The 16,814-nt window shown below is 45.0% G+C and overlaps 1 protein-coding gene across 1 annotated transcript; it reads left to right on the top strand.

The window, feature by feature from the left end:
* Positions 1-142: 142 nt before the first annotated feature.
* On the top strand, positions 143-15,530 carry LOC125644099 (zona pellucida sperm-binding protein 2-like). The gene is made up of 18 exons (XM_075133315.1): positions 143-196; positions 7,435-7,564; positions 7,783-7,866; positions 7,943-8,037; positions 8,412-8,573; positions 9,159-9,203; positions 9,461-9,625; positions 10,101-10,197; positions 10,300-10,481; positions 11,585-11,714; positions 12,731-12,912; positions 12,988-13,079; positions 13,181-13,305; positions 13,709-13,898; positions 14,369-14,504; positions 14,584-14,680; positions 15,188-15,277; positions 15,391-15,530. The coding sequence occupies exons 1-18, from the start codon at positions 143-145 to the stop codon at positions 15,528-15,530; spliced, it is 2,196 nt and encodes a 731-aa protein (XP_074989416.1).
* Positions 15,531-16,814: the final 1,284 nt, after the last annotated feature.

Raw genomic sequence — 16,814 nt, forward strand, 5'->3', positions numbered from 1 at the left:
AAAATGCCCCCTTATCATCTATCCTGGTCATGATCAACTTGCCATTTGACGTATTTTCTCCCCTTACTGTTTTCTATATTTAATTTGCATTTGACAGAACCCAATGCAATAATTAGGAACAACAGTATTTGAGCCTTTTACTATGTATTACGTTCCCAGGAAGAGTAGTGGTAGCAATTACAACCTGGCATTTTTGGTAAGTGAGGAGTCTAATTACTGACTGCAGTAAACCCTCATTTATTTCCCACAATGCATACCACATAATCCAGTGAGGTCTCTACACATGAGTTTTTTTTCAGATGCTGGTTAGGAGATCTTCAAGAGCTGAGTTTTTCATATGTTTTCCCATATGGAGAAAGAGAGTTGGACCAGACTGATCCTGGAAGGGCATGGTCCATCCCATCCTCTGGTGCCCCAGAAACCTTTCAGACTCTTCAGTAAGTGGCAACTTTGTGTGAATGTATTTACATCACTACCACCTATACAGTCATGCAGCAAAGTATTTACCGTGCTTCTTGCTCTGTTCCACAGGGCCAGAGAGGAACTGCAGTCTCCCTTTCTCAATATATTAGCACTTACTATATTCAGGTAGCTCAGGTCCTCACTCCCTTCCTGCATCTTCTTTTATACCTCTAGGCTGATGGCTAACTGATTCATCAGCCCTCCCAGCCTGATCAGCTAATGAACTGTATATCCCCAATCCGCCTTCTCTGGGAGAACTTATTGGTGCCTAAAAGATCAGCATGCTGGGTCACTGTTAGCTCCTAGCACTCTGCCACACACCTCCCTCCCTCGCTCGTTGAATGCTGAGGTTCCTTTTCCCTGGCACCTGCTCTTCTTTAGAGGTGCCACCAGGTACCTTTTTCCTGTGCTTGCCCCCAGGGTGGTTATCCTTCCTCCACCCACTGAGCTCACACTTTATGGGTGGGAGATTTGCCCATAATTCTGTTTCAGATCACTGGTCTTCACACCAGGACCCCCTTACCCTTATTCTTTTGGGGCAGGGCATGTCCTAGCCCTTCATCATCTCATTTCCCCTCATTCTCCTTGTCCTACCAATGTATCTTGGGGTTCCTCCTATCAAGACCCTGGTAGTGAACATTCTCTAGACAGCCCATCGTCCTCCAATACTTTCAGGTTTCCTTTCCTCTGATGCCTGCTTGGCCAGTTCTTTCTTTTCTCCACTTTCTCCTCAGGAATGTTCATTCCTCTCTTTCATCCCCGGTTTTGTATCCCGTCATCTAGGGGTCTCTGGCTCCCCTACTTCGCGCCCTTTCTCTATGTTCTATGGCAGCTCATTTCCCTTCTTTCATGGGCCCTGGATGCCTACTTTCTTACTAAAGGGGAAGGGAGTCCAGTCCATCCCTAACAGTACTGGATGAAGACACCTATCCACACCACCAACCCCTTTTCCATCTGACCTTTCCCTAGATCTCCCGGGGTATCTCAGCCATTGTCAGTGTAGTTAAGCACTGGAATAAATTGCCTTGGGAGGTTGTGGAATCTCCATCACTGGAGATTTGTAAGAGCAGGTTAGACAAACACCTGTCAGGGATGGTCTAGATAATACTTAGTCCTGCCATGAGTGCAGGGGACTGGACTAGATGACCTCTTGAGGTCCCTTCCAGTTCTTTGATTCTATGATCCTAGGCTTACTGGATCATTAATAGATAAAAAGAGCCAGCAGTATCCAGTGAAGAAAAAAAATTGACCCATCTCAAGAAATGTTGATGCCAAACATTAAAATTACATACCGTGTCATACATGACCTATGGCTTCATACAGCTATGGTTTGCCTTTTCCATATTTAGCTCAGAAGCAGGGGAAGCAGTAAACACAACCACTGGCAAATGAAATAAATTTATATAAAGTATCTGGTGAGAAAACTATTGCTGGTGATGATGTTATTTGCCCATGGAGATTGAGACAGGGGCTGCCCATGCAAGTGGAATTGTGTTCTGAGCTAGGGCTGGATGAACCTTGCAGTGCCCTGATCCAGGTATACAGTAAGTGCATGGTATGAGAGATGAGACACTGTCTAGTGGGCTTGAATTTTAAATTGTTAGCTGTATCCCTTAGTTGCCTTAAAACTAGGGAGTTACAAAATAATATTTTCTATATGGCTCTCCAAAATTATTGGTTTCTATTATAAAGACAAATTTATTGGCTCCTGTAGCACAACACACTGATTTCTGAGTACTCTTAATTTCTCAAAATGAAAAAACCCACTTTTGTTTAGAATGTTAATCCTTCCGATGAAACAGGTTTTTTGTTGAAAATTTTAATTGGAGGCAAAGCAAAACCTACTTCAAAAAGAAAGAAACTACAGGACTTCACAAGCCTTGTAGTTATTTATGTCACAGAAACAGGCAGCACAAAAAAATCAAACAAAAACTTCATTTAGTTCTAAAACCTCGGTGTTTGGTAGTCTTTATTTTTGTCGTCTTTCTAAAAACTTCAGCTTAAAATGTAATAAATGATTCAGGGTCAAATGAGCTGATTTCTTTCAGCCTGCATGGAGATTTTTCTCCTTAGAGGAGAGTTCAAAACTGTGAACTTTTTAAGGCCCCTGAAGGGTTAGAATGAAGCTTTTCTTTTTGTGCTGAAAGGAAGTTCCAAACCATTCCACTTCAAATTGAAATGTCTTACCAGGCTCAGGAGAAACTCTGCTGCTGTTGTATGTGCCATTGTAAACTAATGGATTATTTAACTAGCAGTTTTTATCTGTGATTGGATTTCTCAAGATCCATGATTATTGTTCTCCTATTTTCTTCCAAGGTCAGAATATAAATAAAATATAGGCAGATAGACACACTGTTCGGATTTTAAAAACCAATTGTTAGTAATTTTATTCACAACAGTTCCAGACAATTCAGAGCCCTGTTTTTCTTTATGCCCAAGAGAAAGACAGAGCTGTTGTGCCATCTGTTTTGCATGAGCTATTATCCAGCACACCATTTCCTGACTGTACCTTTTGTGAATGGTAACTGCAGCATGGTAAAGCTAATAGGAGGGGGAAGCAAGTGTGTCCCCTCTGCTTGTCTAATGAAATACACTGCTGCTAATAGGCTCGGAGATGAATGAATCCAGTCACACTGGGTAATTGCGGCTACATGATTTGACGACGACAACAGCAACTGCTAACAACAGCAAGAGCTCAGTTGTCCAGTCCTTGTACAAGCAAAACTCCCACTGCAGTCCTAAATGAACTCTTTAACAGTACCTGGGTCAGTCGTCTCCCCCATATCTCCCCTCTGGGCTCCCAGTGAGGGGTTTGAGAGCATAGAGCAGGAGAATGGGGACATGTGGACCAACGCCCCCTCCTGCAATGATCTCCACTTAAGTGAAGTCAGTGGGGCTCTGTGCAGGCACAGGGGTCTGCTTGTGCACAGCTCATTGCAGGATTGTGGGAGCTGATGCCAGCTCTCACAAAGCCCCACCTATTTTCTACCCATCCATCCTCCTGATACTCACAAGAGCATATGTAGGGGCATTTGTAGGGCCAGAGGGAATGGAGGAGTGTGATCTCACTTAGGCTTATCTTCCTTCTAACCAACAATGTTCTTTCCTGCTGTTAGTGCTTAGGAGCAGATGGACATGATCTGTTCTTTTGCTTTTTGCACTCCTGAATGTCAACCCCACTCAGCAAATTCATTTTTCTCCCTGATAACTTCAGCAGCGCAAACAGCACTGAATAGAAAGAGAACGTTGCCTTTCTTGCCATCTGAAATTCTTGCCTCCTATTAATGTCTGACATAAACTGACACTCAACTCTCACAGAAAACTGTGCCCATGCTCAGAGGAGCTGAGTTTTCCTGAATTGCTAATTCACTGCCTCAGTGAGTTCAGGTGTTCAGGGCTAGCCTTGGACAATAACATTTTCTTCCAAAGTCAGAAAATCAAAGAGAAAAAGGCAAAAGCTGAAGCATGGGAGATGTGCCAGTCTTCCGCAATGGAAGTGATATTATTCATCAGATAATAACAGTGCTTAGGTACTGCAGGGATCAACGCTATAGAAGACCCTAAAATAGATGGCAAATATTTCAATAGTTTAATTCCTGAATTAATAATTTTTTCTACTGCACTAAGAACCTAATTATTCTTTCATGTTTCTACAATCCTAGTGGGTTGAATTTAATTTCCTGAGATGAGGAACAGTGGTTGTTTTCTGTAGTTTAAGTAGCACATTTTAAATTCAGAAATATAATAAAGCAACTATTTATTATCTTAGCATATTGTTGGTTAATCGCCTTCTAAAAACTCATAAGCTAAAAGACTGAGACAATGAGCTTCTGGTGCTGCAGGTCCCTCTATGTTATGTTTCTTTCCTTCTATCCTTCTTATACATTGACTGGTCCATCCCTGCCCTAAGCTAACATGAGCTTTCTATTCCGTTTATAACCTGCTGCTACATATCCAGAAGCCACTCAGATCTGATAAGATCCCTAGGTTGTGAAATGTAGAAGCAAAAGGAAGGCATGTCCCTCCGCTAAAGGATGAGGATCATCTCCACCACCTCTTCCTGTTGTTTTTCCCCAAACTACCTGCACTGCCTTTGTCTTACCCAGATTGAGCTTCAACCAGCTAGCTTTCCTCCTAGCCCAGTCTCTCCACTGACTTCCAGGGACTTTGAGTCAGGCCCTGGGGAATCAAGTGAGTGCAACAGTGTACAATTTGGCCCTAAACTGGAAATATCAGGTATATAATTCAGAGACAAGGTGGCAAATCTCTCTCAACTTTTGTGACTTACTGTTTCAGGGATTTCAAAAAAGTGTACTTCTTACCAAAAATGGGCCAAATGCTAGTCCCACTGATGTCAATAGCATGTTCCCATTTACTTTATTGCTACTAAGATTAGCCAGTATCTGATCTAATCTATTTTAGGATTTTGGATAGTACCTATTGCCATAATAGGTAGTGAGTAATCTAGGCACCATATATTCTGCGTTGCCTTTCCATGCCCACTTGACATAGTGGTGTGTGACAGTGTTAACTCTGAATTTCCCATTATTTCATATAGACAATGATTACCTTAAAGGAACAGGTTTCAGAGTAGCAGCCATGTTAGTCCGTATTCGCAAAAAGAAAAGGAGTACTTGTGGCACCTTAGAGACTAACAAATTTATTTGAGCAGAAGCTTTTGTGAGCTACAGCTCACTTCATCGGATGCATTCAGTGGAAAATACAGTGGGGAGATCTATATACATAGAGAACATGAAACAATGGGTGTTACCATACACACTGTAACGAGAAAAGAAAAGGAGTACTTGTGGCACCTTAGAGACCTTTTCTTTTTGCGAATACAGACTAACACGGCTACTACTCTGAAAACTGTAACGATAGTGATCACTTAAGGTGAGCTATTACCAGCAGGAGAGCGGGGTGGAGAAACCTTTTGTAGCGATAATCAAGGTGGGCCATTTCCAGCTGTTGACAAGAAAGTCTGAGGAACAGTGGGGGGTGGGGATGGGGAATAAACATGGGGAAATAGTTTTACTTTGTGTAATGACGCATCCACTCCCTGTCAAATAACATAGGTTCCCAAACTAGCTATAGTATCACCGTCTGCTGGTGCTATAGCAGCTTGGCTATGCAGAACACTGGTGACAAGCAAACACACTGCCAGCTGCCTGCCACCATTTATTATCCTAGAGCCCAACACTTTGGTCCCCATCAGCATCTGGGACTCCAGTTCTTTTCTTCCTTTTCAAGCTGTTGTTCCTACCCATAATGCCGTTATCAGAGGGTGAGGACGTGCCAAATGTGGCTGCAGATTACAAGTCCCTAAGAGCAACTCTGAGTATGAATATATAAACTGCAGAAAGAAAGATACGTAGATGTCTAAAGATACTTAGACCTTGAACAAAACTACTGCACAATTCCCCCATGCACCAATTTAACATCCCACTCACTAATTACCATCTCTAATCTTAAAATTTTCTACAGTTCCTACAAGGAATCTTTCCATTTTCTGATCTCTGAGAAGTCAATCACTTTTAAAAATAGGATTCTCTGCATTTTTCTACAAGTCCGGTGAATTCAAGAACATCAGTAAAGCTGAAAGATAAAATAAATAACTCAGAGAGGTTTATAGAAATAAGATGGCAATCAATATTGGTCTAGTGATCAGTGCAGGTAACTAGATAGCAGGACTCCTTTGGATCCTCTCTGGAGCTCTGCCACTTACTTGTGCCTCAATCTCTCCAGTAAAGTGAATCGCAAAAAACCAAAAAACCACTAACTTCAATGAGAACAGGATTAGCCTCCACACAGTCCATTTAAGAAGAAGAATAGGTGTGTGGTTAAGGCCCTAGTCCAGGAATCACAACAGTCAGATTCAAGATCCACTGCCTCCTGTGTAACCTGAGCCCTAATCACTCTGTAATATAGATCCCTGTCTTATAGATGGGGGTAATAATCTGAACTTTCTCCCACCATTCTTCTGTGCTCTCTATTTAGATTGTAAACTCTTCATGCCAGGGACTGGCTCTCACTCCATTCATACAGCACCTAGCACAATGGGGGTGGGGTGGGGTGTTGAGATGCTATCATAAAGCAAGCGCTAATTAATAAGTGGCTTTGGGCAAATCTCTTTGTGTCCCACTTTTCTCCATCAATAGAATGGCATTTAACAAAGTATTTCTAGGCCTTTCCATCATACAGATTAATACTGACAACAACCATTCCTCTATTTCCCTGAGGGTTGGGAGGATTCATTCACATTGGTAACAGTTATGGCAAACTAGTTATTGGGTAAACTGTCCCTCCTGAACAGAACTACCCTGGCAATGAAGATTTCCTGAGCAGGGGCTACTGAGGATAGTTCCCAAGCATTGGGTGACCAAAAAACCCCACGGCTGAGCACAAGGCTGTTTTAGTGGGCAGAAGAGCCCAGCAATGCCAAGTGTTCTCCTTGGTAAGGGGCAAAGGGCTAGGGGAGCTTAAGGCTGCCACACAAAGCATTTGTCTGTTTCTAGCTCGTCAGCTATATTGCCCCATCTTCCAGCGGAGGAGGAAAGGCAGTGGAAGAGCAGGGTGAAAGGAAAAATGGATACCAAAAATCATCTTAAAAGTGAAGGGAAACAGAAAATTGTGCAAAGGGGCATAAAATCCCCTTGAAAGAGGAGCTTTGTCCCTAAGCTGCCCCTCCTCACTGATTGCAGCACAGAACAGGGCCAGGTGCAAACCATCAGCCTCAGAGTCAGCTGCTAGCAGGTGTTGAGGAAGCATCCCAGGTGTTTTCCAAGAGCTGCTGGTGTGCTGGGGCTGCAGCCCCTCCTATATAACCCCGGTAGCTGAGTAGGAGGTGAGTTGTTCTGGTGTTTTCATGTGGGTGGCTTGACTCTGAGCCATGAGGTTACCTGTATTACAGCTAGGCTGGTCCTTTTACAGCATGTGGTAAGTGCAGGGTGGGTTGTGTAGGGTTCTGTTTAGGAAGGGTTCTGTTTGCTGTGCTGGCTTCTGAGCATCTTCTCTCTTGTTTGCAGGCTGCTTCTTTTACTTGGTTGTCTTATAGTGCCCTTGACAGCTGGTGTTACTAGTTCCATGGCTCTAGACTTCCCAGGTAACTAGGGCATTCCCCTGATCATGGTTGGGGGGGGGCAGGAGTGGACTTGTCTTGAGGCTGATAGGATAGTTTTACTGACCCTGGAGTGTGTTCCTGGGGTGACTCTCCTCTCCATTTGCTGGAGTGAGTGGGTTTTAGCATACTAACAGCCTGTATGCTGTCTCCTATCCTGTGTTGCAAGGAGTTGATATCAGACTGCTCACTTCCTCTTGTAGGGACGGTGTCTTGTCACACTGACAAAATGTTGATTGGGTTTCCCAGAGAGCTTGGAAGCAACTTCTGGCAGGTCCATGTAGTTGGTATGTATTGCTGCATGTTTAGCTAGGTTCTCAAGGCAACTTCTAGCAGCATAGCTGACCAGCTTACTCTTTCTAGATGGAAGTGGTGAAGAGATTGTAGACTGTGACTACATGGTGGATCATGAGAGGCTGACTCTAACTGCTCTGTATGTGAACTGCACCAGACTAGAGGTAAAACTGTCCCTCTGCTTTGGGAACATGCTCACTTGACAGAGGCTCCAAAGTGACTCCTACTAAGTGACCCAACTACAGTGTTGGGTCATGTAATGTACCATCTCTCTTTCCTGGGAGACTCCTTCTCCCCAGAGCACCCACTGAGGTGGTGCTTCCATGTAATAATGACTAATTGAATGGCTCCCAACAAATCAAATTCCTTCCTTTGAGTAACCCTGCCTCTTCTATAGACAGCAACTTCAGCTGAAGCAAATTCTCAACTTGAACATGTGGCCTCTGAGGGTTGGCTCTAATTGCTGATCTGAGGCAACATCTAGTAATGTAAAACGGTGTCACTGTCTTATTCTGACCAATGTGTTCTCTTGCTATAGCATGGCCAATACCAGCTGAGACTAGAGCTGCTGGTGCTCAACAAAACCATTGCAAGGGACAAGAATGTAACCTACAGTATTGGCTGTGATTCTCTTCAAGCAGATGAAGTCGTCCCTACTATTTTTACAGGAGCTACAAACTGTACTAAAGACTTCATGGCAGTAAGTGGGGCAGTTTGACAATCCCTTGGAAAGGGAACTGCTCTCAGCTGTAGAGAGGAGTCTGACACCTGAATGGCATCTCAGTCAAATCTTGAAGATGTGTCTGTAGACTCTCTTTGGGTGGTGGGAGTAAGGAAATAAGACTGACTAGCAGGATGATGGTGGATTTTCCCCTTCCTGATCTCTGGGAAGACTCAGATTAAAGACTAGCCTTCTTATTTGTAAAAACTCTAGCTAGTTACCTTTACCTCCTCCTTTGTGTACTTCTAAGGGCTTCCCTGGCTAGGCTTGGCACAGCTTACTGAATTATGTAGACCCCTCTATTGGCTAATGGTCAGTAGCTGTCAACAGGTGCCCTAAACTACAGGGGGAGAACAGCATTTGCTGCTTCCCCACCTTGTTCCTCCAGAAACAAGCCAGGCCTCTAGCCACTGCAGCACACTTCCTCAGAAGGCTCCCCGAAAGCTTCCATTTCTCTAATGGGTTAGAGGCTCCTTGTTCCATTCACCATGGAAAGCTTGCTTGGTATCCTCTTCTCTTTGAACAGTGTGCTTTGAAGTCAGCTGCTGTCCCGTTCTCTTTCAGGTTGTATTTCCAAGACTCCTTCCCAGTTTTGCTGATGAACACATGGTATGAAACGTCGGTCCTAAATGGGGGCTGGGTGTGCAAAGTAACATGCCTCTAAAGTAGAACTGCTGCATGTAGAAACTGCCACTTTGGTGATGCTTGCTAAAGTAGCAAACTGGACCCTTCAGTATCTCTCTCGTGTTGGTTAGCCAAGCTGCCACTCACAGCAGTCTTAACACTTCTTAAAGATAAGAACAATAACCCCCTTGCTCGGTAATGAAAAGCCTAATGCCTGACTGACCAGAAGTCTCAAATTGCAGACTACAGAATCTCAGATGGCCTGGATACTGTCCATAGATGATGGAACACGAACACACAGGCTAAGCCTTAGGCAAGCCATGCAGCAAGGGTATACATTCCTAGCTGACAGCAACAACCTAATCTTCCAGGTTTCTTTTGGTGCAACTGGAGTCACCTCTTACAAGGTAGGTGCACAAGACTGTCTCGAGGCCAAAAGGCAAAACTTGCCATTGGCAAATGATGGTGTCTATAAATAGAACCGTGAGAAGCCTCAGGCTTCTGAGGCTCACTAGTCTGAGCTATTGGGGCAGTCTGATTAGTCTGACTCTACATGCAGTCCATGAGGGCATCTGGAAATGGGAGTGTGTGAGAGCTACCTCCCTACTGAAACAGCTGCAGCTTGACTTCTGGTTATGAATCCATGTGGTGCATGAGGGCCTAGAATGGAGCTTGTACACCCTTCCCAAGAACTCCTGTGTGTAGGAGTAATGTGAAATGGCTAGGGTGTAACTCCAGTGGCTAACATGCCCTGCAAGACTTCTGAAGTCTCTTCAGAACTACAGCCTGGCTTACTGAATCCTAATAGGCTTCTTTTATACCTGGCACTGGGAACTGCACTGTGAATAACCTGCTGTTCTCAACTGTATCTATCCTCTGCAGCAAGACAACCAGATGCTATATACTGTGGCACTCAAGCTTTCATATGGGCCTCCTGACCAGCGGCTAACTGTAGAATCAAGAATGATCTGTGCACCAGGTAAAACTTCCCCTCTTCACAGAGGAAGCTGGTCCCTCCTCTGACCCGAGAGGGACTTGTACCTTAAAATGTCTCTGGACACTAACAGAGCTATTCTTGCAGGCCCAGCAACCTGTAACTCCACACACATGACTGTTGCCATCCCAGCTTTCCCAGGGATCCTCTCTGCTGTGAGTATAGACAACAGAAACATTCCCATGACCCAACTCCAAGCAAATGGAATTGCTCTGGACACAAGAAGGGGCGTGAAGCTGCACATCAACAAAAGAATCCTGAAGTCCAGAGTAAGCTCCCTACAAACTAGTATCTGACTCCAATTATGACCATTCCTAAATGTAACTGAAATGCAAACCATAGATGCAATAGAAAGAGCTTAACTACAAATCAGATTTGCTGTCCTACCAGCAGAGTCTGTTCCAAGCCATAGGACTGGACTAGACTGTAGGTATCTGTACCTTCGGCAGCCGTCGTGTGGCTGCCATCTGATTTCTTTTCCCTCAACTCTCACAACCAGGCAATATCCAAATCTTCAGAGTAATGGTCATATAAACCACTAACTTTTTTCAGGCACTAATCTGATCTCCATTACTGCAATACAAGCCCCCTCTCTATAGCCCTTTCCAAATGTGTGGTTTTTTTTTAAATACTTCCTTGCTTAACATTCAAGCAATGTTTCCTGACAACAAACTACCCCTTGCTACTGCACTGGACTTGAGCTACTTGTTCTGGACCTTGTCTTGTCTTGGTAACATGACACTAGCTCTGCCATTCTGCAGCCTGGACAGGCAACCTGTCTACTACTCCCACAATACTCCAGGCTGGCAGTTATCCCTGGAATGATCTGTAAGGCTATTGCTCTTCTCAAGAAATTAGAATACCCCCATGGATAGAATGAGGAGTTTGGTCTAATATACCTAGATAGAGATGGTATTCAGTTTCCTGTAGATTGTGCTGCTTATGTGAGATCTCTGGGTCGGGGATGACTCTGAGAATAAAACCTAGCCTGCTGTATTCTAACGCTTACAAATGAGTTAAAGTTGTGAGAACCCAGGCTGCTGGACTACTTAGTCTGGTTCTGCAGAGCCAAATATATATACTTAAAGGATTGACTGAGCTCTGGACAAGGTCTAAATATCTTTCCTAAAGATGACACTCTAAATCAGTTAGGGATGTAAAATTTACAAATTTCTACTTCTCTCTCCAGGAGATTGAGTAGGCTGGTTTAGAAGTAGCTAATTAGACACTCCTTTAGACTGGACTGATCTTGAACAAAAGGCTACCTTTGCCACTGTCATCTTACCAGCAAACATAAATAACTACAATTACCATTACAGACTTGCAGCTGTCTTAAATAACAAATGTTGTGGCCTGCCTCCCTCTCTTCCAGCTGTACAAGGAGAGCTGCTTAAGACTTCAGTCGTACATCGCATCTCTAAGGCTAACTTTCAACTTCCGTGGAGAAATGGTGTCAATGGTCACTTACCCAGAGTGTCCCTGTGAGCAACATGCACCAATAGGTAAGACCACATGTACTTCTGTCAACTCATTCTGTGCTGGTTCAGCTATCCCAGAAGTACTGGCCTACAAATGAGACTTCATCACGCTCAGCATGAAATACTGAAGCTGGCTGTCATCCACCTCCGTACAGGAGAACATGAGTGGACCTCAAACTGCAGCACACACCAAGATTCATTGGGTGAACATATGGCTAAAGTGTTGATATATTTGGTGTAAACTCTTAATAGCTGGCAAGCAAAACTTACAATGTAGGGTGGTTCTCAGCAACTAATGGGCTCCACTATAAAGATGCCAAGTCACACTAAAGCAATCTAAAATGGATGCCCCTTCCTAGGTGGTGGGGCATCTCAGGCCTATGTATCTGATTACATATTTAGATATTCTGGACATCCACTCCTTGGAAGTGGAAGGGAGTCTTCGGTGTCTGATCAAAGTGCATTTGTGTCCACTGTAAAATGAACTGCTTTCCTCCTCCTTCTCCCTCCCCTCTTGCATGCCCCTGCCGCCAAGGTGGCAGGTAGGCAGCCCCACATACAACTGAACATCTCATAAGCTTTTCCCATAGTTCCTGGCTCCCCAGCAGCTGCTAGCTCTCTGCTGCAGAAAAGAATTCACCAGCTGTCCCCCAACCTACAGTGCCACTAATCTTGACCTGGAGCCATACCACTTCTCCTGCCCAGCCTGCCCTAAACAACTCCTAATGGAATGTTTCTAGCCTAGTCTCAGGTTTTGGTTCCCCCTCATCTAAGCCATAGAGCACTGCTTGCCAGCAGCTCTGGGTCCTTGAGCCTCCTGGCATGAGCTGTTGCAGGATCCTTGCCCTCCAGGTCATGCTATACAAACTGGAGATACTACAATCCAGTAGGCTCAGGACAGCTCCTCCTAGGGTAGTTAGGGCCCCTGTGCACACAGCTCAGAATACTCTAGTCCCTCACTGAACTGAGGCAGGAGCTGCCATAGCCCCATGTCCAGGAACCCCCTAGAGCAACCCATCCCAATTCCTTGAATGTTTCAGCTGCTGTGTGCACTCAGGATGGCTACATGGACTTTGAAGTACAGAGTGACAGGACAAAACCAGCCCTAGACTTGGATACCATCAGGCTAAGAGATCCTACATGCAAACCAGTCTTCAAGTCTCCCTCAAATGACATGGTTCGGTTTCACGTCCCACTGAACAAGTGTGGGACAAGGCAGAGGGTAAGTGTCAGGACAGTGACTGCGAAAGGCGCTCATGTGGCAGGGCAGTCACTAAGTCTCCTGTATCCCCTGTAGTTTGAAGGCGAGAGGACAACTTATGAGAATGAAGTGCGTGCCTTGTGGGCAGATCAACCACCACGCAGGATTTCTAGGGACAGTGAATTCAGGTCAGTCCACAACTCTGCTGGTGACAGCCCATCGCAACACTAAGCAAAGTGACTGACTGCAAATTGCCAGCTAAGCTGATGCTGCGCATTCTGTCTTTCAGGCTGACCGTATTGTGCACCTACAAAAGTGGTGATGCGTCCCTGAGCGTAAGGATAAGCAGTCTCCCTCCTCCAGTTTCTTCAATAAACCAGGGTCCTCTCTCCTTGATCCTGCTGATCTATCCAGGTAAAGCTTGCATCTAGCCACAAATTGTGTCCAGGGCAGAAATGAAGTGATTCCCTCCATAGTCAAAGGAGCTCTTCAGTCCCTACTATCCAGAGCAGTAGACCCAGAGACCTTTTGATATCCAGGGGTGGCATGATTCCATCACTGGTGGTCTGTGACGTAGACCTGGCAGGCTAGGTTTTAATAGAGCCTCTTGCAATGGGGGAATCCAGTAGGGATGTTGAGTTTAGGAGGCTTTTTCTCTCCCTGTGCAAGGAGTTCAACTAAAGCACTCACGAGCTGTGTCCTTCTATGCACCTACAGTACCAGACTTCTTCCATAGCTGGCTGCTTCATCTCTCTAGATTGAGATTCCTACCTCTTGCGAACTGGGCTGTCAACTCTGCCGTCTTTGGTTTTTTCAGATGACTCCTACATGCAGCCCTACAGTGACGACCAGTACCCTATTGTGAAATATCTGCGGCAACCAATCTTCTTGGAAGTGCAAGTTCTGAACCGTAATGACCCCAACATCCGACTGGTACTGGATGACTGCTGGGCAACAACATCGCAAGATCCAAGCTCTCTGCCCCGGTGGAACATTGTTGTGGATGGGTAGGTATATTCCAACTCCTGTAGGAACATAGGTGAGGCTGGCCTGCTCAAGTGTTTCCCTGAAGTGCTATGCAAAGGCTTGTTGGAGCTGTGAGCGCAATGTTCCTCACACAGATGTAGGAGCAAAGGGTTGCTGTCTGGCTATGATCTGACCACAAAGTGTAGGTCGCTCTAGCCTTAGGTCAAGCTAGACATCTGAGAGTGCACATGCTCAAGGACTAAAATGTGTAAATGCCAACTGTCACTCTAATGGCTCACAACTGAGTGACTCAACCCCAATGAATTGCTGTCCTAATGCAGGCTTCCAAGCTCTGGCAGATCTCTAGGAAACAGTATTGAGGGTCTCTTGGGTAATGGACTAAATATTAAACTTGAATGTTAATGACGCAAACCTTCCAAGACTCTCTCTTCTTGCCTGATTTCAACTCTGCCCTCTCTGAGAAGCTGCCTTTCTACATGACCTCCTGTAGGTGTGACTATGAACTCGATAACTACAGAACCGCATTTCATCCAGTGGGCCTAGCAGTCAGCTATCCCAACTATCGCCAGAGATTTGAAGTGAAGACCTTTGCCTTCGTAGCGGGTGACAAGGCTCTCGCTAGCCTAGTAAGTGCAGTCCCTCTAGCTCTAGCTAAAGGCTCGGGCTTCCTGTGCTCCAAATGTCTCTCCCTTATCTTTGCTCTAGGTGTACTTCCACTGCAGTGCTCTTCTCTGTGACAGACTTCATCCAGACTCCCCTCGGTGTTCAACACGATGTCCTCCCTCAGCCAGAAACAAACGAGGTAGGATTTAGTCACTGCTGGCAACTAGAATGTCATGTAAACATGCTGTCCTACCACAGCAGAATAATGTAGGTGTGAAAGGGAACTTGCTAGGTCTTCTAGTCAGTCTCCTGCACTCAACCAGGACGAAGTACTATCTAGCCCACGCTACTTTCGTTAACAACCACCAGTGACCAATTCTGCAAACCATCTAGGTAACTTTGCTCCAGTGCCTGCCTACCCTTGCAGTTAGACATTAGGAGAGAAACCTTCCCTAACCTAAACATCCCTTGCTGTGATTCAAGCCCCTGATTGATCCACACTGTTATCAGTGGAAAGTCTTCAAGCATGTCAAAGTAAGGTACCGCTCAGTTGTCTTTTCTGGACTAAACAACCCACTTTCCACCTTCTTGTAGCCATGTTTTCTAGACCTTGAAGCATTCCTGTTGATAGTCCAGTTAGCTTGCTATGTTTGTGGATTTCCAGACTCCAGTTAGTCAGAATTATGTGGTGACTAATCTCTTGCAGATGCTGTTGTGATGCAAGCAGAGAACTCCGGTGTAGCAAGCTTACCTGGTCCTGTTAGCTTTGTAGCAGATGAATGGCCTTCAACCCAAGGTATGGAACAAATACCTCTCCTTGACCTAACTGAGGCATGTTGTTGCCAATCCAAGTTATGGCATAATCTGGCCACTAACTTGTGGTTCACCCTTTTTTTTCCCTCCCTACAGAAGAAACTCCCCTGAGAGAAGGAGCATGGACCACTGTAGTAGCAGCAGCTACTGTGGTCCTTGGCCTGATGGTCACTGCACTGGTGTCAGTGGCTCTCTTTAAAAATCTGAAGAGGACAAAAGCTGTAATGGGAAAGTGATATGCTCAATGACCTGTGACAAAATAAACTGCTGGATGCACTAGTTCATGGTGGACTCTCTCCTTTTATTTCAGAAGTAGCCCCTTCTGAAAATCTAGCTTCTAGTTTCCACCAGAAGCCAGTGAGACTTGGCGCCTCTCTAAAGCCCAGACAAACCAACCAGCCAGTCCCATGGTACAAAATGTTAACTCAATAGTAACTGCACTAGCCTGACAACTGTCCTAATTCCATTGTTTAATTGTCGTAAGTACCTATTCTACTATACAGCTGCTCCTTACTGTTCAGTTAATGTAGTAGGGTGAAGGCACTTGTATTGTTGGCAGTATTTTAGAACCCTTATTCTGTAGATACACCAAGGAGAGATTGAGCCTAATCTCAACCTAACCTACATTCATCATTAAGGTGACAACCCTGGGCCTCGGTCTTTGCGCTAAAGAGCTCCATGTTTCCTCTGATCCTATCCACGACTCAACCAGTAGAAGTTAATGCCCATCAGTACATGAGCAGTAGCAGCAAGGTAGATCTGCAAAAGTCTGCGTACTAGCCCTACATTTTTAGGAGATCTTGTGTTCTTATACCAACAGCGCCATGTCTAGCACTAATGAAACTAACCACTCATAGTGCCTATTACAAAAGCAATTGGACTCACTACACTTGACACTATGGGGCATTTTTGAAGAGACAACTCTATTCTAGAAAATGTTGTGCTGTCTGTCAACCTTCTGCTACTCTTCTAGCTTACCCATGCAGTTGCAGGGCTAGGGTCTCCAGCCACGCTCTGTGTAGCTCAAGTGTCCTGGCATAGTGGTGGTGACTCTGGCAGATACTAGGCTTAAACTTAGGCCAGCAATAGGGGTTTCATAAAGCTGTCCTCCATAGCTGTGGTCTTCTGTGAACACCAGCTCCCAAAGATGAAGCAGGCAAGAACAAACCGTAGTCCTGATTTCTGAATTGGCAATACTTGCCCTACACAAAACATAGAGCCACACAGCAGTTGGTGACCAGTAACTGGAGCTAGAAAAGTAGACTTGTCCAAAACAAGATCTTGCTAAAATCAACCCTGTCCCTTCTGAGTCTTTGACAGGGTTATTTTGGCAACATCTCTTCTCTGCCATAGTCTCTGACAACTCCATGTGGGCTGAGGTACCTACGCTACATGCAGAAAGTGACAACTGCTCAGGAATAGGCAATTCCATGCCCAATGTGTGGGGTGGGAATGCTGGACTTGGGCTTGGTTTTTTTGGCTTAATTGGCTAGTTTGAGGGTGGGTGTAGGGTTTCTAAA

Source organism: Caretta caretta, chromosome 10 (assembly GCF_965140235.1).
Source record: "Caretta caretta isolate rCarCar2 chromosome 10, rCarCar1.hap1, whole genome shotgun sequence".
Taxonomy (NCBI): Eukaryota; Metazoa; Chordata; order Testudines; family Cheloniidae; genus Caretta; species Caretta caretta.